Source organism: Triticum aestivum, chromosome 2B (genome assembly GCF_018294505.1).
Source record: "Triticum aestivum cultivar Chinese Spring chromosome 2B, IWGSC CS RefSeq v2.1, whole genome shotgun sequence".
NCBI lineage: Eukaryota > Viridiplantae > Streptophyta > Magnoliopsida > Poales > Poaceae > Triticum > Triticum aestivum.
In genome coordinates, this window is record NC_057798.1 from 489,283,727 (window position 1) to 489,309,463 (window position 25,737).

A 25,737-nucleotide genomic window follows, 5' to 3' on the forward strand; every position below is an offset into this window, starting at 1 on the left:
AAAATATTCATTGTGTATTCAAAATGTACCAAAAATCGTTCCTAGTGTATTATAAAATGTTCATCATGAAAAATGTTCATCATGTTTTTCTAACGATGTTTATTGTGTATTGAAAAAATGTTAGTCGGTTGTTTAGAAAATATTCATTGTGTATTCAAAATGTATCAGAAATGTGTATTAGAAAATGTTCGTTAAACCGTAAGGAATTTGGAGACTCTACATGAATAAGTTCTGTCTTATTGACATCATTTGCATCATTTCCAGAAGTGATATGAAACAAAAACACAAAATATGCTCTATGCCACTCGACGGGGTTCACGCCACTTTCAAAACTATTCCTTAAACAAAAGGAATGTAAAAAATTGGTCCATATCTTTCCAATGGCATAACATATGCATCATTCCGACGAAAACGCACAAAAACGGTTCATCCAACGAGCAGTTCACAACTTTCTACGTTATACAATTTCAGGTTAGTCTGCTGCCGTTCTAAACTGGCGTACAAAATAGTTATTCTACAATACGCGCGTGTGTGTGAACTCTTTTCAGAATTTTTTGAAGTGCGGGAAAATATTTTTGACGATAAAAGAAAATAAAGGTCTCCCTTTTCGCTGCTAGCGCTCGGCGGAAGAAAAGCAGCCGCACATTTTTCCACGGACCATTTTCGCTTGTTTAGAGGCTGCATAAGGAGTCAATTTTAGAATAAAAAGAGACAACACAGTACCACCTTCAGATTATGGACAACAAAAAACGGCCAATTGCATGCATGCACAGAAACCAAACTAATGAACCTAGTCGGATATCACGCTCGTTCGCTGGGACCCATTTCTCTCCATGACAGCCCATCATCATACTGAACCGCGCCCGCTTGGCCGGTAAACAGATTTAGCTCTAAGAGCATATATGCACCAAGAAATCATCGTCAGTCAAATATCTCCTGGGATTCAATTTTGCTGTGTTGTCTGCAAGGTTCGGTCAAAGGTACACCATTAGCACGGAAAACCAAATACTGTGAGATTGAATATCTTCATCTTATTCTACTCCACAGGCCAAATTTTTAGATCCAGCACCCATTTATGAATATTCGAGGTAAGAAACCAAATAATATCAACAGCTATGCGTGCACTCTCTCGTCCACACGATTCTGAACAAAAACGCAAAAATGCAGAATTGCAATGTCATGCAAACATTTTGAATCCTACAGAACTGAATTTGCAGAAATGCTTGTTTGATTGTAGTATCATACTCCTGGTCAAATGGTATTTTTTCCCAAGAAGTTTGAGTCAATGGTATTTTTTCTATTAAATGCAGTGCAGTGGAATGCTTAGGAAAAATCCTGTGGTGTACGATCCTACAAATCAAAGAATCATCATTAGGAGAATTTCCCAAGGATTAAAACTGTCCAGAATTCCGACGAACATCCTTTGAGGGCTTGCTTGCACGAAAGCGCAAACATTGGAAGTCCGGAGGCATGAAAAAGATTCAAGAAAAAACTGTGTGAACTCACTGCTCATCCTTGGAAACTCGGTAGTACTTCTCGGCAAGCTGCCTCTGACCAATAAGCTGAGCAAACCGCTCATCATGGGTGATTACAATCAGCTGGAAGTTCTCCTGGCCTTTTCTGCTTTCCATTATTCTATGGCACACACAAGAGACTCAGTTAATGGTAAAATAAGCTCCAAAATGATAATATAATTGCCATGCCTAAGGTTTACCTCAATAGGGCAGCAGCTAGGCTCTCCGCATTCGGCCCGTCAAGATTGGTGGTTGGCTCATCCAGAGCTAATATGCCGCAATTCAGACAGAATGTCTCTGCCAGTGCCAGTCTGATTATAAGAGAAGCAAGAACCTGAACAGCAGTGGAGATAACTTTGAGATATGATTCTCCATGTTCAACAGATTCATAAGGTCGTGCTACCATTATTCGAACACAGTTATTGGTTCAAACAAGACTGCAAAGAAGATGTTACTACAGCAACCGAAGTTTACGATGACAAAAGAAACAAAACAAAGTTCACCTTCTGGCCAGCACTGCATCGCCCTCGCATTTCCAGCTCAGCACCACCATTTTGCATGACAACCTACAAGATGGTTCAAGCAGGCAAATGTAACAGCGGTCCAAGCAACTCGGATCGTCAAACGTGTAGCTAATTTAACTTACACGATAGCTATATGATCGAGTGCCTGCACCCTCGGAGTCAGAACTGATGCTTATGCAATCAATATCTTGGCCGTATGGAGTACATCAGGCTCTCTGGCGATAGCCGAGGCGACCCACGACCGGGTCAACATGGAGGCGCCGCCGCCGGCGGCGGCCGCGATGAGCGGCGAGGGGTGGGTGGCCTCCTCGTTGAGGACTGGAGCACCTTCAAGGCGCGCGGAAGGGACCTTCTCTCCCGAGCGAGGAACCCGCAGAAGTTACTGCGGCGGATGCAGAGCAGGGCTGCGATGCTTCTCAAATCTGATTTGGATGCGGCTAAATTGAAAAGGGAGATGACCGGAGGTACGGATGCGGGACAAGGGGCGGCGATCCAGCCGGCGGAATTAAGGGTCCAGGCTTCAAATCCGGTGAGTAATGAGGAGGATTTGGGGGCCGTTTCTGATGGGTTTGGTTTGATTTTCAAAAGGGGATCAGGAATGAGGCCGGACGAGGCTAAAGGAATTAACAGGGGAGTTAATCCTGTTAAATTGGAGGCGAAATTTGAGGAACTCCAAGCTTATTTCTTGCGGGGGGGTCGGCTCTGTTTTCTTCAGTCTACAGTGTTCTGCTCCATACCAGTTTCTTCTGTTGCTCTGTACTTTCTGTCCATGGCAGGCCAAGGCGAGGATCAAGGTCGAGGAATGATGAACCTGACCATTGCTGGGTCGGGTGATGGTGGTGCTGGGTCCAGAACCCCTGAGGAAGGGCCGGCCGCAATGCAGCCAACGGCGACCCCAGCCACGCCCACGGTCGGAAAGGGAAGGAGTGATGTCGGGGGTCCGTCAGGCCTAGCCCTGACCACTCCCCCGAACCCCTCCGTTGGCTTCACTTCTGCTTCGGAGCGCCCTCCTCCTCTCCGCAGGCATGGCAAGGCCAAGATGGTCGAGTTCGATGACTCGCCAATCGTCATCGACATGGAGGCAATGGTGAGTGCGGTCAAGGGAAAGCTGGCTGTGGGGCGAGTGCTCTCCCCGTACCCAGCCAATCCTTCGGCCGTCGTCAATGAGCTCAAAGGACCCTGGCGGCTTCGTGGTGATGCGAGGGCCCAGATGGTCACGAGCATCGACAAACGCTTCGTGGTGGATTTCACGGAGGAGGGGGATCGGCAGCATGTCCTGGCTGCTGGTCCTTGGCACTTCCACAACGACGTCGTCATCTTCGCCGACTTCGACGGCCAGGGCAACCCAGCGGAGGTCGACCTCAACTCCATCAGATTGTGGGCACAAATCCACAAGCTGCCCTTCGTGTTGAAGACCGAGGAGATGGGGTGGACTTTCGGCAAGAAGCTCGGCAAGGTCATCGCGGTGTCCCACCGGAACAAGATGATCCTTGACGAGCATCTCCGCATTCGAGTGGAGCATAAGGTGGACACGCCGCTGAAGAAGGAAGTTGGGTTCACTCCGGTCGGCAGCAAGGACGAGATCACGTTTAAGGTGAAATACGAGAAACTTCCAAATTTTTGTTTCTGTTGTGGCATCCTGGGCCACACTACGGAAAGATTCTGCAGCATGCCAAAGGAACTGCGCAAGCCAAACTTCTCCATCGACATGATTCCTCGACTTCGGAAGCACCGGGGCAAAGTTGTCGGACAGAGTCATTTCGGCGGTTTCCAAGGCTGTGCGCAACCTTTCAGTGGCTGCGGCAGGCTCGGGTCCTTCTTCAGATGTTGCGGGAAAGGTGGCGGGGGATGCGGGTACCCAGGAGGGGTTGCCGGCGCCCCCGAACCAGTTGGTGGCAAGCCAAGTTGATCATCCTCAACTTCATGTGCCTAGGGGGGGCCTCAACATCAACCTGGTCACCCCTGGGTCATCTCCTGCGGATGGAGGTGGACACAAGAGGAATTTGGATGATCCTGCTAGGGCCTCTATGGCTCTGATCCAAGACCAGGCGAGTGATGCTACTGATGTTCCTATGCAGCAGCGGCCTCAGGAGCAGGCTGGGGGTGCAACTGCTGAGGTGCATGCACAGCCGGGGCACCAGCTGACCCTGGCTTCTGCTGCTGCTGTGGGCGTGCAGCTGCAGCGGCTTGAGGGCGAAGCTCAGGTTCAGGTGGCCATTCACAAGGATGGTCGTGACGATGGTGCTGATGTTGGCGCCCAATGGCAAGCCCTCACTTCTGCTGGAGTCCAGCGGTGGAAAAGGCTTCACCGACAAGAACAGGACGAGAAGGTTATGCTGCAAGCCGCATGTGTTAAACATGCGGTTTTTGGCATCCCCACTCCGCCGAACAGCGGCAGCGATCTTTCCGGCGGCAAGGCGGCCTTTGCTGCAATGCTTGAGGGCACGGCTGGTAGCAAGAGGCGCTCACCGGATGAAGACAAGGACATGGTTCTTAGCATGAATAGCTCCAGTACTAATAGCATAGAGTTTAGGGTGCTCTAGATATGAGTATGACATGTAAAAGTGTGTGTGTTGAGAGAGTTGAATCTGTAGTAGGCATAGAAGGCTCCACTGTTCATATTACAGAGGAGATAGTTGTGGGAGAGGAGGAGGATCAAAATAGGAGAGAGTCCGTAGGCGATGGTAAGGAAATTGGGGGTATAAGCAAGGAAGCTACCGGCCCTGGGGCTGCCGGTCAACTGATGGGCGCACTTGATGACGCCCGTCAGGAGCCATGAAAATGATATGTTGGAACTGCCGAGGCTTAGGTCAGCCTCGAACAGTTCAAGAACTTGTGTGCCTTTCAAAGACACACCGGCCTAACATTATCTTTCTTTCTGAAACAAGAAAAAATAAAGAGTATGTTGAGAGTTTGCGCTACCGCTTGGGTATGAAAAATGTTTTTGCTGTTTCTATGCCAGGCAAAGGAGGTGGATTAGCGGTCTATTGGGATGACCTGTACACTTTGGAGTTAAACAAATATGGGGAACATTTTATTGACATGTACATTTCCAACGATGCTGGCACTAAGTGGAGATGCACTTTTATCTATGGGGAGCCGAAGGCGAGCCAAAGGTATGTTATGTGGGAATTGTTAAGGCGTATAAAACCTCTTGGGTCGGGTCCATGGTTTATGGCTGGTGACTTTAATGAGGCTATGTGACAAGATGAACATTTTTCTCGGATCAAAGGTCACCAAAACTTATGGCTAATTTTCGTGAGATCATGTCTGAATGCAACTTGTTTGATTTGGGTTTTCATGGAGTTCCTTGGACCTATAACAATAAGCAGGAAGGTAACAAGAATGTGAAGGAGCGGCTGGACCGGGCGGTGGCGTGCCCCCAATGGTCATCTATCTTTCCTGACTGCAAGGTAACGCATATTATCAGTTCCAGGTCAGATCATTGCCCTCTTCTTATTGAATTGATGGGAGCTCCTCGTTCTGGCACATTTATTAAACATTTGAAATATGAAGCGTATTGGGAGAGGGAAGATGCGGAGCTGCAAGTACAGATTGATTCGTGTTGGAATAATAATGTTAGAGTCAATAATCTGGGAGATGTTGCCAATAACCTGGACAAGTTGATGAAGTCTCTTCATGGGTGGAGTCAGGTTCACATTGGATATTTGCCACAAAAACTTGAATCTGCTCACAAAAGACTAAGTGTGTTGTTTAACAGAAGTGATCATAAAGCAATAGTAGAAAGGAAGAAAATTTTAAAGGAAATGGATGAGCTCCTGTTAAAGGAAGAAATTATGTGGAAGCAGAGATCATGTCTGAATAAAATGAAATGGGGAGATAGGAACACAAAAAAATTTCATAGGAAGGCCACTTGGAGAGCGAAGAAAAATAATATTTCTGCCATCAAAAGAAGAGATGGGTCTCTCTCTCAGGATATGGATGAAATAAAAGGTATCACTAATGATTTTTTCAAGAATCTTTATTCCTGTGATTCTGTGGTTAATCCGTCCCGTATCATTTCTCTTGTGAAACCATTGGTGACTGATCAAATGAATGAGGATCTTTGTAAACCATTTTCTGAGCAAGAAATCAGCGATGCCCTATTCCAAATAGGGCCGTTAAAGGCCCCGGGGCCAGATGGATTTCGTGCCAGGTTTTTTCAAAGAAATTGGGGGCTGCTTAAGGAGGATATTGTTCGTGCCATCCAGCAATTTTTTATTTCTAGAACTATGCTTGAAGGGATAAATAATACAACTATTGTTCTTATTCCTAAGGTGAAGAATCCTCAGTCCATAAAAGACTTCCGTCCAATCAGTCTTTGTAATGTGATTTATAAGATTATCTCTAAGTGCCTGGTCAACAGACTGAGACCTCTGCTAGATGGTATGATTTCTCCTACCCAAAGTGCATTCATCCCTGGAAGATCAATATCTGATAATGCACTTATCGCGTTTGAATGTATGCACTCTTTAAATACGTTAAAAGATAGCCATGGTGAATTTTGTGCATATAAGTTGGATCTCGCTAAAGCGTATGACCGTGTCGATTGGAATTTCTTGGAAAGAATGCTTCAAGCGTATGGTTTTGCTCCAACATGGATTAAGTGGATCATGTCTTGTGTTACCACTGTGAAGTTTGCTGTGCGTTTGAATGGCCAGCTGTTAGAGCCTTTTCATCCTTCTCGTGGTCTCAGGCAAGGGGATCCACTATCACCATACTTATTCCTCTTTGTGGCTGAAGCATTGTCGTTGCTACTTAATGATGCTTCGGCAAGAGGGGCTATTCAAGAGTTCCGGCTAAACAGACATGCCCCAGGTATATCTCATCTCCTTTTTGCTGATGATAGTCTCCTGTTTTTTAAGGGTAACTTGGAGCAAGCTCTGAATATTAAAGGCATTTTGTCGGCTTATGAGGAGGGAACTGGCCAACTATTAAGTCCGGATAAATGCTCCATATTATTTGGCAAAAATTGTTCTATGGAAGACCAGGTGTCTATCCTGGTTATCCTTAAAATCACGATTGATGGTTTTGAGGATAAATATCTAGGCTTGCCTATTCCAGAAGGTCGTATGAAGGCAGGTAAGTTTCAATCCACCAAAGATAAGGTGCTCAAGCGGGTTTCAGATTATATTGAAAAATATGCTTCGAGCGGAGCGAAAGAAATCCAGATCAAGTCTGTTATTCAAGCTATTCCCGTGTTTGCAATGGGTATTTTTAAATTCCCCGCTTCACTGTGTGAGGAGTTATCCCAGATTATCAGGAATTTTTGGTGGGGCGATGAAGAGAATAGGAAAAGAATGCATTGGCTGGCTTAGGATAAGATGACGAGACCAAAAAGTGAAGGGGGTATGGGCTTTCGTGATCTTCGGCTTTTTAATCAAGCACTCCTGGCGAAACAAGCTTGGCGTCTTTTGGTTTTTCCGAACTCTCTGTGTGCTAAGGTGATGAAAGCTAAATACTATCCTCACGGGCACCTTATTGATACTGTATTCCCTCAAGCTACTTCCCTTACTTGGCAAGGAATTATGCATGGCCTTGAATTGCTAAAAAAAGGCATTATTTGGAGAGTGGTCGATGGGACTAGTATAAATATTTGGAGGGATAATTGGATCCCTAGGGAACCTGGCCTACAAATTTGTGGTAAAAAGAGCAGAACTAAGATCAAATTGGTTTCCGAGTTATTTTTTAGTGCAACCAGGAGTTGGGATGAGAACCTGATAAGGCATCTATTTTATATTCATGATGCAGAGGAAATTCTAAAGCTCCGTATTCTTTGAGTGGGCGAGGGAGACTTTATTGCTTGGCACCACGAGAAAAGTGGCTTGTTCTCCGTGAAGAGTGCGTATAGACTAGCTCTGAATTTTAAAGAGCCGAGGAGTGTATCTGGCAATTCCAGTGATGCCATAAATGGGGATAGGAGGCTCTGGAATTTTATTTGGAATGCTAATGTCCCCCAAAAAATTAAAATTTTTGCCTGGAGGGCTGCTTCTAATAGTTTGGCGGTTCAACTCAATAGGGTTAAACATCATCAAACTATTCTAGGTACATGCTCAATATGTGGTATTGATGATGAGTGTATTTTCCATGCTTTGGTGGTTTGTCCCAAGGCTCGTGCGTTCCGCATGGCTCTGAAGGAAGTTTGGAAATTACCAGCGGAGGAGACCTTCAAATATTCTGGACCGGATTGGTTCCTTATTCTATTGGACCAGTTAACTACGCCTGTTCGTGAGCAAACTATATTCATGTTTTGGAGAGCTTGGCACTTGAGGAATGATTTGATCTTTGGTAAGGGAATGGAATCCATCTCAGCCTCGGTAAGTTTTGTCGAAAATTATTGGGCATCTTTCTCGTCTTGTCTTGCTAAAATGCAGGTGGAGATATGCAGTAAGGGGAAGCAAGTGGAGTTGGATCTTCAGCCAACCAATAACATTGAGAGGCAGGTTACTCTTTGGAGGCCACCTACCCCAGACGTCTATAAAATTAATGTCGACGCAAGTTTTGTGGAGGCCATTAAAGCTGCGAGCATGGGGGTGGTTGTTAGAAATCACCATGGACAAGTGATCCTATCCTCCTGGGATTATATTGGTACTTGCTACAGCGTTGAGGAAGCGGAACTTAGAGCGTCCTTGTCCGGCCTATATATTGGTATGACTCTAGACATGCCCGTCATTTTGGAAACTGACTGTTCATTTGTAGCCTCCGTTTTTGGTAAAGAATATATGGACAGATCATCCCTTGTTGATCTAAAGAAGGAAGCTGTAGATGTCTCAAAGTTGTTGGTGAATTTACAGATTTCTAAGATCAACAGAAAGGCTAATATGGTGGCTCATGAGATTGCAAAGTTTAGTTTTGATAATAGTTCTGATGGTATTATGTTTCATTCTGTTCCGCCCTGCGTGGCAAAGTTTGTAACGAATGATTGTATGAACATTTTAAGTTAATTAATACATGGAGGGGGTTTTCAAAAAAAAAATATTGGCCTCTGTATGTCTGCTGCCACAATTCCTTTATTATTTTATTTATCTCTTCCATTTTCATGGTATGGAACCGCATAAGAGCCCTACAGAAATACAAGTGTGCCATCGTAAAGAAAGTTTAAGATGAAGCACTAAAAAGGCCAAAGAAGGATTTATTAGTAGAAGGGAGCATCCATATATTCTGGGAGGGGTCATTTTTGCCTCAACTTTCAGTGAAAGGTCAGATTTGCCGTTTTGCCGTGAAAGGGTACTCACTTATCCAAAGCAGCATAGTATCGCTCCAAGTCCTTATTTGCCATCTCAGTTGTCTGCGGCCACATCAGTTTTGTTATCAAGTAATAAGATCAGAAAGTTGGAGAATCTGAACCTGGAAGATCATGCCACCTACCTTAAGTTGGAGAAGTTGGTTAAAATATCTTTTCTCAATATCCTTGTATTGTGTCTGTTTAAGCTCAAGTTTGTGCTTTGAAATATTACTTTGGTAAACAGAAATTGTTCCTTCACACCTATTATACTGTAGGGATTGCCAAGATAAATAAGCCATATGTGATAAAGTTTCACACTAAGAAATAGAGTAAAATGCATGATGCGTTCTTGAACTTCCTAATTTGTGCACTTAGATACTTGTACTATGAAATTCCTCATTTTAGATCTTCTGTGCAGTATGCAAGTCAATTAAGCAAGGACATCTGATGACTCACTAATTTACCATAAGGACAAACGCATGCATTTTCGAAGTACCAGGACCTAGGTGACACACCTCTGCAAGTTGAACAACGGACATGCATTTTTACCCTTTAGAAATATATAATATATGTACTATCTGGTGAAATGCATGTTCATGTTTCCCTAAATAGGTAAGAAAATAATGGCATTTATTAGATGCAACTTTGTCAATTATTTGGAATGAGAGACACAATACCTCTGAAAGAAGCTTCTCCTTTTCTTGAGCATGCCGCTTATGATCAGCTCCTATTGTGGACTTGCTGCCGATGGAAAGCACATTTTCTTCAAGTAACTCGATATCATGAGCAAGTCGATCCACTTCAGCCTTTGTTTTCCTGTAGTTCAGATTGTCATCAATGTTTCTTTTCAATTGATCTTGGCTGCGCAATAGCTGTTTGCTCTTGTCAAGCTCAACCGAGATGTCTTGCTTTCTTGCCTCACATTTCTGTAACTGAGACAGGGATAGGGTATGCCTTTCCTGCAGTTCATTAAGCTTCTCTACTTTCTTTGCATCCAGGTACCTAAGAGGGATTTTTTTAGTCAAAGTAAGTGGGAAAGGTGGGACAAACTGAAAGAGAAGGAGTGGAAAAATATATACCCTTTGATGCGTGTGTTAAGGGTTCCAAGTGCGTCGATTTCTTGCTGGAATCCCCTTTTTCTTTCAGCTAGCTGATCATACTCCTGGTCAAGCCTTTCCTTCAAAGCTTTATGCTCTTGCAACAAGCTTTCTCTCTCTTTTGACAATGGAACAAGAGCCTCTTCTAAATGCTGAATCCATAAGAAATAAACATTTAGCATGTATTAGGTCATCGTGCACAAGTGCATTAGTAATAGTGTTATTGATGCATAAAACTAGAGATATTTACCCAAAACCATCACAGTTTGGGGCTAGGACAACAACTTGGTACAATATTCGAGCCAGGGTACGAGGAACCACCATATCTGCGCCTAACGAATAACGAAGATCACTAATTGTTTGATAAGCTCCCGAAAACAGCGAAACTGGCATGTTGGGCCCATTTGTCGGGCTGACGTGGCAAAGACCAAGCACAAAAAAATGTTGACCAGGTGATGTGGCAGATGAGATGTGGGCTCCGTCTGTCATTGACTACGTGATCATCTTCATCGCATCATTATTTTATGGAGCATTGCATCGAGCAGCTTATGGGCGACCGAGCCATCTCTGCCCATGCGAGCCAAGAGCTCCATGGCCATGGCAGCCGGGCCCCTGCTCAAGCTAGCCCCGGGCCGCCTCAGCCTGTTCCCCGCGCGCCATGAACCCTCGAAGCCCGCCGCCGCCCCCGCCGGCATGGACGGCCGAGCCGAGAGCTTCATGGCCACGGCAGCCGAGCCCTCCTCGAGCTAGCCCAGGGCCGCCTCACCCCTGGCGTCGGCGTGCTGGCCTGCGGGCAGGGCTAGCGAGGAGGCGCAGCTCCCGCGCTGGCTCCTGGACACGGCGACGGCGGCGGGCAGCGCGACGGAGTTCACTGGCGAGTTCGCCATGGACGACGACGGTCATCTTCTTCACGCCTGGCGTCGGCGCGTCCGAGCACGCATACGTGCTCAAGGTGAGCCACTCGCCCCTTCCCCACTTGCTCGCGCCGCCGCGTATGCCAGCTTCCGCAAGGTGGTCACCGCCTTGGTAGGAGGACAGGAAGAGCAGTGTGAGCTGGCGGGGATGGAGGCGTCCGGCCCGCCGTTCCTCTGGTCACTGCTCGGGCGTGCCCATGGCGTGCGTGCCTTCTTCAATGACCAGAGGATGAACGCACAAAAGGTGCTCGATGGAATGCTCCATAGAAAAAATGTTGTGAAGGAGATGACCGTTTAGTCATTGACAGGTGGGGCCTGCATCTCATTTGCCACATCAGTCGGTCAAACTTATTTGTCTTCGCCATATCAGCACGACAGGTGGGGCTAACTTGTTAGTTTTGCTCTTTTTGTGAGCTTATCAGAGTGCTCTTCCTCGTGCCCTAACTGAAATATGGTATCAAGTTGTTACCCTAGCCTTAGCTGTGGTAGTTTTAGGTAAATATCTCACAAAACTTCATAGGAGTGCAACAAAAAGATTAATGAGATCATGCCTTCAGGGTTAAATCTAGACCATCAGCCTCAACTGTGGTGGTTTTGGGTAAGTATCTCACGAAACTACATAGGAGTGCAACAAAAAGAATAATGAAATCATGCCTTCAGGGTTCTAGACCATCTGTCACAAGTATAATTTGCATGCACCCAGTACTTCCCAAAGTTGGTCAAGTGAGCTATAAACTGATCAAACTAGTGGGTGGCCCTTAATATTACCCAGTTCCATATGAAAAAACATTTGGAATTGAGTCCAGTATTAATGCTCTCCAATTCACAAGTCATCCAAACAACAGAAATAGAATTGTGGACAAATCCATTTCAACCTGAAATTGAATGGAAGACCCCATTGGCCTAATTCAGTTCCAACATCCAGACAGGCCCAGAGATTTCATTCTGGTACAGTATTTCAGTAGAGAAACTATTAACCAGAGAAATGGAGGTTCAATGAATGATGAATACCTTCTGATCTATGATCAGTTGCTCTTTTTCCTCAGCAAAAAGTACCAAATCTTCTTCAGCCTTTTTGAACTTCAGCAATACACTTGAGGCTCTTAGTTTTTCTTCCCTAAGATCATGCCACCGCATCTGAGCATTTGACAGATCCTCGCTAAGTATTTTTTGCTGATCCCTGAGATCGTCTACTTCACTGATCAATGTGTCCCTGCCAGAAAGATATGTACGCAGACCAGCATATTGAGCCTCCAATAGCAAGTCATAAAAAAAGTAAGAAGAATAAGCTAATTCAATTGTTTCATGGGTGACAGATTGAATATTTAACATTTGAACACACTTCGCATATGTTTGATTGATCACCAAAGCCAACCCTGAGGTCATTCGAGCTTTTCTTGGGAGTATGGCATCGGTTACATACTTCAGCACCGTAGCGCATGGTATGAGCCTCATGGACGTCAATGACTAATGTTTTGGCTCTGGCTTGCATAGTGTCAAACACACATGCAAATGCTCTTTAGCCAACTCTAGTTCATTTTTCTGGCCAGCATTGACCAATAAATAGATATACATGGAAATGGAAAGGAGAACACAAAAAGGCAACGATACACTACATGACAAGTTTGGTTGGATAATGTGGGATGGTTGGGATGGATCATGGGTAATAATTCCAGTGTTCCTATTAATTTCCAAAGGTTACTGGAATTAAGTTGCCTGAAGAACTATTTTCTCAATTCCCAGGCAGAGGATCTTATAATTCTGGGGTAAATCGAAAACCATTACCTTGCCCTCTGCACAGAGTTCAGCTCCAACTGGATTTCCTCGACAGATTTAACACCTTGGCCACGAGAATCAAGCTTATATTCAAGATCTTTGACTTGTGGTTCTAACTCCTGTATTTCTTGCACATGCCTGTTGATAGTATCAACTGGATGTAACAAGACTTCGACTCCATCCCTGTCCGTTTTAACTTGAGCAAGAGCACTCACAAGCTGCAACGTGTCAATCATACAAGTCACAGCAGAGCAAAATAGAGAATACGTCATAAATTATGTTTATAAATAGATACTACATTTACTGTTGGGTGACAAAGTGAAAATCCATTTCTCATAAGACAGCGGACCTGAACTGTGTTTGCAAAAGGTTCAAGTAAGTTTCTCAAATGACAATGCTGCTATCAACCAGACCATTATATCAATTACCCAAAGTAACATCACACATTGTCGAAGGGCTTAAGCTTAAGAACAGCCCAAACAACCATCATACGGATGTGACCTAGGAGATTTGCAAACAAAATAATTTACCAACCCTCTGAAGAGGATGAAACATTCCGTGGCCTATTCCCAAAGAGCATAATATCTACACAAGTGGACTTGTACATCCGTACAACTCCCTCCAGTCCTTTTTACTCCGCGTATTAGATTTGTATGAAGTCAAAGTCTTTGAAGTTTGACCATGTTTATACAAGAAACTATTAACACTCAAAATACAATATCAATATCCTTAGATCCATCTTAGAATATATTTTCATATATATATATATTTGATACAGTAAATGTTGATAACTTTTTAATATAAATTTGGTCAAAGTTATGAAGTTTGACTTCTGAGAAATCTAATGTGCAGAGTAAAAAGGACCTGGGGGAGTATAAACCGATTTACTACAACTTGACACTTGACGTAGAGAGAGGATAGCTAGAATTATGCCTCAGGAGTGGAGAATCTTTATTAGGACACATAGTAGAGCTAAGAAACACAGGTCATCTAAGGTATTATGTTTGACTGTCTCTATCTTTATTTTGCGTATGAGAATAAATAAATAAAAGTGGTGTCGAGAGTGATGACTAACGTCTTTGAATATCTGCGCCTTCTCACTTTCATCTGCCAAAAGTTGTTCCAAATCCTTCTCTGCTAAAGCTATGTTCTCTTTCCCCAGTTTCACATATTCATCATAAACCACACGGAGATTATCCAATCGATTGAAAAAGTCTTCAGCATTTGATAATTCGATTGCCAGTACATTCAGGCGCTCTGCGGTACTTGTGCCTGTAGTCCTTTGCTGAAGGAAAGATGCACCAGACAACAACATCAACAGAAAGAAATCATCCAGCACAAAGTAACTCTAAATCAAACGAAAAAGGCAGCTATGTTTACTAAATCATCCACCTTCTTCAAAGATGTCCTCTTCATCAGGTGTGAAAACACGATCACAGCAAGGACACTTGTGCTGCTGGCGGGCCACTTTTTCAAAAGGTTCATACATTTGCCGCATTCCCTTTGCATAATTGTACGTACTGCAAATAGGAAGAAAGCATTGAATCGGGCATCGAAAGAAGATGTGGCTTAAAGAGATAGCTACAATTATGGATACCTACTTTGTTTGTTTATCTCTGTCGTCCATGGCATCTTTCAGAATCTTGGGGTAAGTGTTGATGTCAACAGATACCTTAGTAATGGGTTGAAGTTTCGAGTTCAGATGGTTTCTTTTTGCTGCACGAAAGGTAACATTGATGGAATTCAGATGGTTACCCTTGATCTCTATGTAGTAATAGTTGGAACAACTAGAAGGTTCATACTACACTATGAGACAAAATCAAGCATGCCCAATAGTCCAGTGTGGTGCATTGTCCAATACATTGATGATAATCAAAATGGATCTTTCACATACTTTGATTACTTTCACTTTATTCTGGATAAGAATGTAACCGTAGGTCAGGGAAATTCTGTCTAAAGAACAATTTCAACTGCATACACTCTACTTAGTTGGCAGTGAATCTGTCATCGTCCCAACGTACCAACTCAAAATGAAGGAATGATAAGTACATCTTAAAAGGAAAAGGAGAGATATAGTGTGCACCTCTCAGATTTTGATTTTCTAAATTTCATACATAGTGGAGCTTTTACATGTCAAATTATGTCAAAGAAAGCATCATCAACTTTGTACTTATGAAATAAGCAAGCATGCAGTGGTCATATCCAATTTTACCGTCCAAATCTTTTTGGAGCTTTGACAAGTGGCTTCTAGCAGCAGAAATTTTCATTTGTGCCAATTTCGACTGCTGTTCTGCTTCCAGAGATTTTGAGCTCAAATCATTGTATTCTGCGTCTACAAACCTGAGTCAAGCAGAGTTTCGTGGTACCATTAACAAACAGTAGCAAAAGAATACAAAGTTCCACATGTGGTATAATCTGTAAGGCAGCATGAAAGCATGACAAATTACTAGATTGCTAGTTGGGTGTGTCGAGTCAAGTGCAACATTTTTGTGTTTCCCGTATCAGGATGGAGTCTTGAAAGAATGGGATGTGGATACCTAGACGCCACATTACTAGTCAAGAAAGAATGGGATGTGGAGGCCTAGACGCCACATTAACAGACTAGGCCCTTGAAATACACATCCATGTGAATGTTTACAACAAACCTGCATGCTTAAAATGGATACATACACATGTGCACATGGTTGATCAAACTGTACCTGATTAGAGATACTACTACTGTTTTCACTAACCACCAATGGCTTGAACAGAAAAGATCAATTGCATCGAAGAAAGTCAATATATTACAGCTTTACATAAGTAAATTCATTTTGATCATATGGGCCGAAATAGGACATGTCATGAGACGACTAAGCATATCAATAAGGAACTGTGACACGAACCCAAAAGCTCGAGTAATCTCCTTCTTGACATCCTTCTCATAAGGAAGCCTCCCCTTAAGAACACTTCTAAATTTGTCCTTATGTTCATCATATCTGCATTTTATAAATCATGTTATTTCAATCTTCGTAACGGAAGAATTGGTATTGGAATATAACCAACTTTAGAACCATAATACAGATAGAAATTAAAAGGGGAAAGGAAAGAAGTACATCTTTTTAAGTTTCTTCTTGCACTTTTCCAATTCATCCTTCTTCAGTTCTAATTTTACTCTGTCATCAGCATCAGTAGTTATGTTATCTTTCTCCCGGTGAAGTGTTTTTATCTTGTGATCCAATGCATATATCTCTGGGCGCTTCTGACTTATAATCAAATCATAGTCTCTTTCTCCCAAGGCATTTGTCTTCTTCTCAACCTCAATTTGCTATTTGAATCACAATGGGACAACTTACTTATTTAGAATTAAGAATGTTAAACTTAGAGACGGAACAAATTAAAATTGCAGACCAGCCAAGTAAAGCTATACATCGATGAATATATCCAATGGACAACAATAGTTAGGTCAAATAAATACCAAATGCCGATCTCTTTCATCAATACGGGCCAGATTATGCTTTGAAAGCTCCATCTCTGCAGCATCTCGTTCATTCTCTTTATCTTTCATGCGCCTTAAAACACCTATCTGGAAGGTGTTTAATATATCATATCAACAAATGGTATATGATATATCAGTTGCAGAATATCATATGCATGCAAGTCCTCCATTATTAACCTTAGATTCTTTCTTAGATTGTATCTGGCCATCAACTTCAGAGTAGCGGACGTTTACTTTGAGATAACGTCCCCAAAGAAACTCTAACTGTGTCTCACTAGATTTCTGCTTAAGAAAAAGAACTTGATTACTAAGGGACAACATGATAAGAATGCAGGTTTTCAGCATTGACTCGTTCCTAATTTATTCCATGTACTTGCACAGATGCTTTGAATAATAAAGTATGCTAAAGCAAGCAACCTTGCATGAGCATATCAGATGGTCATGGAACGCTGAAACGCCAAACAAAAATAGGCAGCAAAATGACTGCCTAGAAAATATTGAGTACTATTAAAAAAATCAGAAAGTTCTAATGGAAGTGTTTACTTTTGCGACTAAATTCCAAAAAATACGAAGAATAGGCATTATAACCTTCTTTTCCTGCAAATCGTCCTCGAGACTCGATAGTCTTGCTTTAGTCCTGTATGTAAGGTTCGTGGCAATAGCATTAGTAAAAGGAGCATCAGGAATTGGCCCGAGATTATGTTTATTGAATATCTTTCTGATGGCTGAGTCTCGTTCGTGCTTCACCGACACGTGAGCCTGAAAATAACATATTTGTATTTAACATCGTACCACAGTGCCCACTATTATTTAAGAAATGGTCAAGCCAGTCAAAAAGAAAAGGATTGCAGCATTACATCAGCTTCTGCCTGGAGCTTCCCTATTTGACGTGTTGAATCATTGATGGTCTCAGATAGCAGAGAGATTTTTTGTATATTCATCATTCATCTCTCGTTCAAGTTTACCGATTTTTGTATCCAGTAGCGCAATTTTTTCTTCAAATGTTGTCTGCCACTCCCTCAGTTCCTCATCGGTATCTAAATAAAGCAAGGTAAACTGTCGCTATGCTGCAAAGGAGCCATTAGAATTACTGGCATGATGAGGAATTGCTGACCTTCATTTTCCTCAGAAAGGGCAGCATGCTGTTGCTGCTGAAGTGTTAAATATGTACTTCTAGCTGTTGCCTTGGTGCTAATTTGCTCCTGAAGTCTCCTCAAGTCCATGATACTTGTTTCGGTACGACGGATTTTGTTTTCGACAGCCTGGATGTTTGTTTTCAGGTCCTCCATTTGAGCTTTTAAGGCATCTGACTTCTCTTGATCTTGCGCAATACTGTCCCGAAGCTGTGAAAGTAAGGGAACTAAACTAGCATTAAAAGCAGCATTCCCTTCTAAAAAATTAAAGTAAACTGCAGTGGAAGTATAGAACTGATAGATCTTCAGTAAAGGCAGCAGAAAATGAGCTGTGCACTGAAGATCTATCTGTTCAAATTACCCTAGTAGTTATACTTCCCAGCTCATTTTCATCTAGTAGAAAATGAGCTGGGAAGTATGACAACGAAAGAGTAAAGGCAGCAGAAATGAAGTAGTCTACTAGGGTAATGTGAATTGTGAAGTGTTATAATGAATCACTGTCACCTTATGACAGGGATGTACTTGTATATCACATATATATCCCCCATGGCAGTAAGCCAGTAACACAACAAAAATTAAAATTCTACAATCATGAAGATACAAATTACCATGTATGATACGCATGCTTGTGCGCATTCTAGAAAAAAGATAAAAATTACCCTGTATACTTGATCTTTAAGAGTTTGAAGGTTCTCCAGCTTTAACCTAAAAGTCTTGATTTCCTGTGCTTGGTCCTTTTGAAGTTTCTTTATGACTTCGAGAGCTTTGGTATAGCTGTACATTAGATTTGGAAATTAAGGTAGTGAGATTCTAGTTTCGACATCAGCTCCACACTTTCACAGAAAGATTAACCCCATCTTAAACAGATTGCAGCAATCAAATAAGAAAATTTATGGCCTTGATCGCAGCTTCTAAATTATTAAGTAAATAGTAATGCATTCATGTACCGGGTAGCAGAAAAGATGTCGTCAAACTTTTTCTTAAGTGTTGACGGGTCCTGTAACGGAGGGAATGGTTGGGAAGGGGGACTCTCGCTTCTGTCTGGACTTATGGGATTTTCGCCTCTTGGGGTTTAGGGTTTGGATTTTGCGCCGGTTGCTTCGCGTGTCTTGCCCTGCGATTTATTTATTTTCTTGAGATGGCGCCATTTCATCGTGCGAAAGAAGATTCACTTATTTTATTTATTTTTTGAAGTAGTGGCCAAAGTTTTTTCTCATCTCATTAATCTTCTCTATATATACTAGGTAATTGCCCGTGCGTTGCATCGGGAGCATAATAAAATTAGACGGACAAGGAGCATAAAATTCTAGTGGTCCAACACTAATCATGTCAAATTTATACATTTAGAATTCTCATGGACATTTTATTCTTGTTTTTCTTATTTATTTTCTTCTTCTTTTTCTTCTTCATCAAATTATCTCCTCCTCCCCAGTCCAAGATTTCCACCACCCTCAATTGCACATTTGGCGACTTTTTTGGGGGTTGCATCTGGCAATATAATGCGTAGATTGATTGTGTTTTATTTGGATGGGGTGTTTGGCAGCCATGGAAAATATATATATATACACATTGATTAAAGCAAAATAATATTTCGCAACGATGAAAAAAACTATTCTGTATTCAGGCTCAGTGTCCATCTGGTTTTAAGTAATATACAAGATGAACAAGCCGTGAACAGATGTTTTGATCGGCAAGCCTGTTACTATGTTCTAGTGTATACCAATATGTGATAAAGACCAAGTGACAAAACAATGGTGATTATTTCAAGGAAATAACACATTCTCAAGATACCACCTGGTATCATTACCAAGTACAACTTTTAGTGTCACAAATGCAACACCAACATACCACTTCCAAGTTCCAACGTAATAAAAGGACACGCCCACACAAAAAAGTTAAAGTAAAGCAGTGTCTATTTGCCATCAAAACTACTGGATATGAGATAAAAATGATCTGTTGAAAACATGCAGTCCCCAATGATGATAAGAAACGACCCCAATGAGATTACAGCCCGACTTTGAATCTCTTGCCTTCAAAACCTGTAGAAATTGATGCTAATCAAATAGTAATCAGTGGTATACCCAATGTAATATACTCAGGTGATTGTGTTCGTGCTTGGTACTATTGTTTTCGGCAATACCACACTAATCTATAGTAATTAATGCTGAACCTGGAGTATGGAGATGACCCATTGACTACTGGCTTCACCCCTGCCTACAGGTGATTGTGCTAGTGCGTAGTGCAATTGTTTTCGGCAAAGGATTAAGTTTGTCTTTGCACCTGCGGCAGAGCAGCTAGCAGCTGTTGCCTTTACCTGAATTCATTCGTGAGGCACGAAACATTAGACTGAGTACAGAACTTTGTTCTATAAATATAACACGGCTACTATCTCACCTCAAAATCTTACCTGTACTGGAATCTTACAACAAATGTCTACATTTACTTTCTGAATAACAAGAAGCTACTACCATTTTTACATTATATTGGGCGCGCACACTGGGAGAGCGCCGTGTATCATTGTTTTTCCTACTGCAGTGTTGCTTGTTTGGCTTCTCTGTTGATGGCCCTGTGCAGTGCGAGAAGAGGCACATCTAACGCCTACCCAAAAATAGAACTAAGACATGAATATAAGGAGACGGGAAAAGAGTTCAAAGAACAAACAGTCAAAAAGAACCTTTCCTCAGAAGGATCTTCATCAGGTTTTTCATTTCAGATATAGACAACAAGAACATCTTCACCCCACTTAATCCAAGCAATCTCTGTTGTTCAAGCAAACAAATCCTCATCTTGCCCCTGGTTTTAGTCAATCGCTACTTCATAAGAGCTTCAATAATCTACATTGAAAAAGTAAATTGAATTAAAAAATAGTGTAAGTAACAAACATTCAGGCTGGTGCAGGGTGGTGCGTCAGGAGAGGAGGAGGCGGCTGGTCTCCTTGGCCCAAGGCGGTGGAAGAAAGGCCTGTCGCCGCAGGCGGCGGAGCTGGGGTCTACCTGTCCTGAGGCTGCGACGCCGGCGAGGACAGGGGCGAGCGCAGCCGTGGGATCAGAGAGGCCACCGTGTGTGGGCGAGGAGGGTGTCTGGCGGCGTGCTGGCAGGGTGTGGGGAGGGTCCAGATGGTGATGCCGTACCAGAGGTCGGCGGCGGCGATGTCCGACATAGAAGGGCGAGGTGCGGCAGAGGAGGCGAGGGTTGCGCTGGTGCTGGCGACGACCCAAACCTAGCACGCCTGGTCGATGGGAGCAGAACGTGCGAGGGACATGTGGGCTGGCGCGGTTTTGCTGGGCACGCCGAAGAGGAGCAGAATGCTCGACGAACGGCAGACGACGTAAGAGAGGAGAGGGAACGCTACGTTTCTTTTAGGTAGTAGAGATACACATTGATTACAGCAAAATAATATTTGGCAACGATGAAAAAAACTATTCTGTATTCAGGCTCAGTGTCCATCTGGTTTTAAGTAATATACAAGATGAACAAGCCGTCAACAGATGTTTTGATCGGCAAGCCTGTTACTATGTTCTAGTGTATACCAATATGTGATAAAGACCAAGTGACAAAACAATGGTGATTATTTCAAGGAAATAACACATTCTCAAGATACCACCTGGTATCATTACCAAGTACAACTTTTAGTGTCACAAATGCAACACCAACATACCACTTCCAAGTTCCAACGTAATAAAAGGACACGCCCACACAAAAAAGTTAAAGTAAAGCAGTGTCTATTTGCCATCAAAACTACTGGATATGAGATAAAAATGATCTGTTGAAAACATGCAGTCCCCAATGATGATAAGAAACGACCCCAATGAGATTACAGCCCGACTTTGAATCTCTTGCCTTCAAAACCTGTAGAAATTGATGCTAATCAAATAGTAATCAGTGGTATACCCAATGTAATATACTCAGGTGATTGTGTTCGTGCTTGGTACTATTGTTTTCGGCAATACCACACTAATCTATAGTAATTAATGCTGAACCTGGAGTATGGAGATGACCCATTGACTACTGGCTTCACCCCTGCCTACAGGTGATTGTGCTAGTGCGTAGTGCAATTGTTTTCGGCAAAGGATTAAGTTTGTCTTTGCACCTGCGGCAGAGCAGCTAGCAGCTGTTGCCTTTACCTGAATTCATTCGTGAGGCACGAAACATTAGACTGAGTACAGAACTTTGTTCTATAAATATAACACGGCTACTATCTCACCTCAAAATCTTACCTGTACTGGAATCTTACAACAAATGTCTACATTTACTTTCTGAATAACAAGAAGCTACTACCATTTTTACATTATATTGGGCGCGCACACTGGGAGAGCGCCGTGTATCATTGTTTTTCCTACTGCAGTGTTGCTTGTTTGGCTTCTCTGTTGATGGCCCTGTGCAGTGCGAGAAGAGGCACATCTAATGCCTACCCAAAAATAGAACTAAGACATGAATATAAGGAGACGGGAAAAGAGTTCAAAGAACAAACAGTCAAAGAGAACCTTTCCTCAGAAGGATCTTCATCAGGTTTTTCATTTCAGATATAGACAACAAGAACATCTTCACCCCACTTAATCCAAGCAATCTCCGTTGTTCAAGCAAACAAATCCTCATCTTGCCCCTGGTTTTAGTCAATCGCTACTTCATAAGAGCTTCAATAATCTACATTGAAAAAGTAAATTGAATTAAAAAATAGTGTAAGTAACAAACATTCAGGCTGGTGCAGGGTGGTGCGTCAGGAGAGGAGGAGGCGGCTGGTCTCCTTGGCCCAAGGCGGTGGAAGAAAGGCCTGTCGCCGCAGGCGGCGGAGCTGGGGTCTACCTATCCTGAGGCTGCGACGCCGGCGAGGACAGGGGCGAGCGCAGCCGTGGGATCAGAGAGGCCACCGCGTGTGGGCGAGGAGGGTGTCTGGCGGCGTGCTGGCAGGGTGTGGGGAGGGTCCAGATGGTGATGCCGTACCAGAGGTCGGCGGCGGCGAGGTCCGACATAGAAGGGCGAGGTGCGGCAGAGGAGGTGAGGGGTGCGCTGGTGCTGGCGACGACCCAAACCTAGCACGCCTGGTCGATGGGAGCAGAACATGCGAGGGACATGTGGGCTGGCGCGGTTTTGCTGGGCTTGGCCCATGTGCACGCCGAAGAGAAGCAGAATGCTCGACGAACGGCAGACGACGTAAGAGGGGAGAGGGAACGCTATGTTTCTTTTAGGTAGTAGAGATAGAGACTACTTAAAAAACGAGCAGCGTTCCCATTTCGCTAGCTCCTTTCGTCTAACCTTCACATCCCCCTCCCCACGTAATGACTCCCTCCCTCCACGTTTTTTTTTCTTAGTACACATCCCTCCACGTTTTTTTCTTAGTACACATAATTAAAAGAGCCTTTATTAACATTAACTTGCCTCCCTAATCCCCTCCTTAATCGGTGTTCTTTCCACGATTGGTACAAGGAAACCGCCGCCTCCGTGCATGCTGCCCCCTGCTCACCCTCGTCTCACCGTCCGTCGTCTGCGACCGCACCGCGCTGCCCACCTACAACAACACCGCACCGACGCCCTGCCGTCCGCCGGGGGCGACTGCATCGCGCCTCTCCGCCTACAACAACGCCGCGGTCGGCATCGCCACGTCCTCCCGTCCGTCGCCGGCGGCTGCACCTCGCCTCATTGACTACGACAACACCACGCCCGGCAGTCCTACGCCTTGCCGCGGGAACGGCACGATGGATAAGATCCGCCTGCACCACGTATGTGTGTCGCCCAACTGTCTCCCACGGCCATGTCGGCGAGCTTCTCCATAGTCGCGCCTCCCCTGCTCGTACATCGCCCCGACCAGCACGTCCAGCCGCCTCTCCCTATCTAGCACGCGCTGCCCACTGCCGCCGGCTGCTCATGTCCAACCTGTGCTTGGGCTCGAGCACATACACCCACGTATATCTCCATAGATCACGTGTGCCTAATTGCATCATGTTATTCTTATTTCTTTCAGTTTTATATTCTCGGATCTCGCATCACGAATAAATCTTCAGAAATTCATCGATCAACTTTTTGTTAATTTTGGTAATCTGCTACCAACAAGTGTTTTCATGTTGAGTGCATAGTGCCCCTGGGTTAAGGGATCCATGAACCTGTGCAACTTACTACTGATCTACGTGAATAAAAAAGATACAATAATTTGCCAAACACAGTGGCTTGCAATTTCATTGATAAACCTGCACCACTTGTTGGACCACTTGTTGGACTTATTTGTCTCACGATCCATATACTCTATCCGTCCCATTTAACAAGCTGGCTGAATGTATGAATGGATGCGAGGACGTAGTACAATGAAAGCTGCCAGTTCAAACTCCTAATAGTAGATTCTGTAGGCAGTGTTGCTGGTGTTTTGGTTCTATATAAGCCTAGAACCTCAAACGGCCATAAGTTTTGTGCTAATACTGAAGATATTGTTGCACATGCTAATACTGAAGATATTGTGTGTACTGAAGTTTTACCATAGCTCCTCGCCTGTGTTTTGTTACTGAAAAAAAATCTCTGTGTGCTTGAACTGTTGTTGCATGAGCCAGAAGTTGATTATGAGCTGAAATCTACCATTTGTGGTGAGACTTGAGAGATGCTTATATGTTCCTAATTCACAGTAGTATCCTTCGGAAGTATTTGTTTGTTTGTTTTCTCGCATGTACAAAATTGCCTGCATGCTCTTTTTGCCAGAAAATGTGCTTCAGAATTATGTGTTTGCCCGGCTATGCAAAAATTAGGCAGTGATCTATTTTATATCCGGCATAGATGATTTACTTGCACATGAGTTAAACAGTTAGGGGCATCTCGGACTTGCAGAACACAGCTGCACAAGAGAGTGTTAGCGTAAAATCCTATGAATAATCCACCTTGTCCATACAGCAGTTTATATTATAGCTGTTAGTGGGAAGATATTGTGATGAATTTACTGAAACGTACAAGAACTATTTTATTAATTTCCTTATTTATTTTCTTTGCAGATGGAGTCTCCTAAACGTTCCACTGAACGCACTCCCTTTAAAGACCTGTCCAACTCCGTCAACGCAAGTAATATTGATTGGATTACGTGTAAATGAACCATCTGATGCACATCAACTAGCTAAAGTGTGTGCTTTTTAGGTGTTGTCGACATTAGTAATGGAGGGCAACCTACAGATATGAAAGAACGCAAGAGGCAATGTGCTAGGGAGCGATATGCGCAAATGGATAAACAGAAAAAAGATGAATTACTACGGAAGCACCGTGAAGCCTATCAACAAAAAAGAGCTCGACCATTAGTTAGTTCTGAAGAGGCGAAAGTGGGGGCAAGTCCATCTGTGCTCTCCCAAGTGCAGATAACGACAATTGGTCAAGGTGTGCTTCACCATCGAGTGTCGGCTTATTATTCGCAGTTATATCATTTGTTGGTTCTCTACTTTAGCTAATACATCTGATAATTTGTTTAACAAGGGGACATTGCATTGAACAAGGAAAATGTGGTGCCTAATGAAGATAGTGAGTGGTTAAATAGAAATGACACATACCAAAGAGCATCAATTGATTTGCCATCCCAGGGGCAAGAAAACCTCATGGCTGGTATGAAGGCCACTAATTAGTGGTTAAAATGGAAGCAACTTTGTTAATAATTCATTCTGTACTGTACTAAATATGTGCTTTTTTCATTTCTAGATATTATTGCCATCAACAATTGCAGTAATGATGGGCCAACATCATCGATGATTCAACCACAACCCATAGATTCCAAAGAGCGGAAGAGGCTACGGGATAGGGAACGATATGCATTGATGGATTGCAAGAAAAAAGGTGAACTTCTAAAAAGACAGCGTGAAGCAAGGAAATCATCGTCAGGTAAAGGTTGCCTAACACTGGACAAATATGTAAGTAATATCATTTAACACAGATTGATCATCATAATTCCATGTCAACCACAACTCTTACTTTAGGTTATCATGTGATTTCATTAGAGAATGTGTTAGTAATATCATTTAACACAGATTGATCATCATATTTCCATGTCAACCACAACTCTTACTTTAGTGTTGTCATGTGATTTCATTAGAGAAACTTGAATCAATACGTGCGAAGGATAGG

At 43.3% G+C, this 25,737-nt stretch overlaps 2 protein-coding genes across 3 annotated transcripts; one reads left to right on the top strand and one right to left on the bottom strand.

Moving 5' to 3' along the window:
• Positions 1-448: 448 nt before the first annotated feature.
• Positions 449-2,398, bottom strand: LOC123045620 (DNA repair protein RAD50). The gene is made up of 5 exons (XM_044468743.1): positions 2,161-2,398; positions 2,018-2,080; positions 1,715-1,848; positions 1,507-1,635; positions 449-961 (listed from the first exon to the last, which is right to left on the bottom strand). Exons 2-5 carry the CDS (start codon positions 2,072-2,074, stop codon positions 922-924), a joined length of 360 nt encoding a protein of 119 aa, XP_044324678.1. The 5' UTR covers positions 2,075-2,080; positions 2,161-2,398; the 3' UTR covers positions 449-921.
• An 8,472-nt stretch (positions 2,399-10,870) lies between these two features.
• Positions 10,871-21,137, top strand: LOC123045619 (uncharacterized). 2 transcript variants are annotated; one of them, XM_044468741.1, is made up of 2 exons: positions 10,871-11,312; positions 20,547-21,137. In XM_044468741.1, the coding sequence occupies exons 1-2, from the start codon at positions 11,246-11,248 to the stop codon at positions 21,023-21,025; spliced, it is 546 nt and encodes a 181-aa protein (XP_044324676.1). In that variant the 5' UTR covers positions 10,871-11,245; the 3' UTR covers positions 21,026-21,137. The 2 variants fall into 2 exon arrangements, with proteins under 2 accessions (XP_044324676.1, XP_044324677.1); XM_044468742.1 differs by having other exon boundaries at positions 20,557-21,137.
• Positions 21,138-25,737: the final 4,600 nt, after the last annotated feature.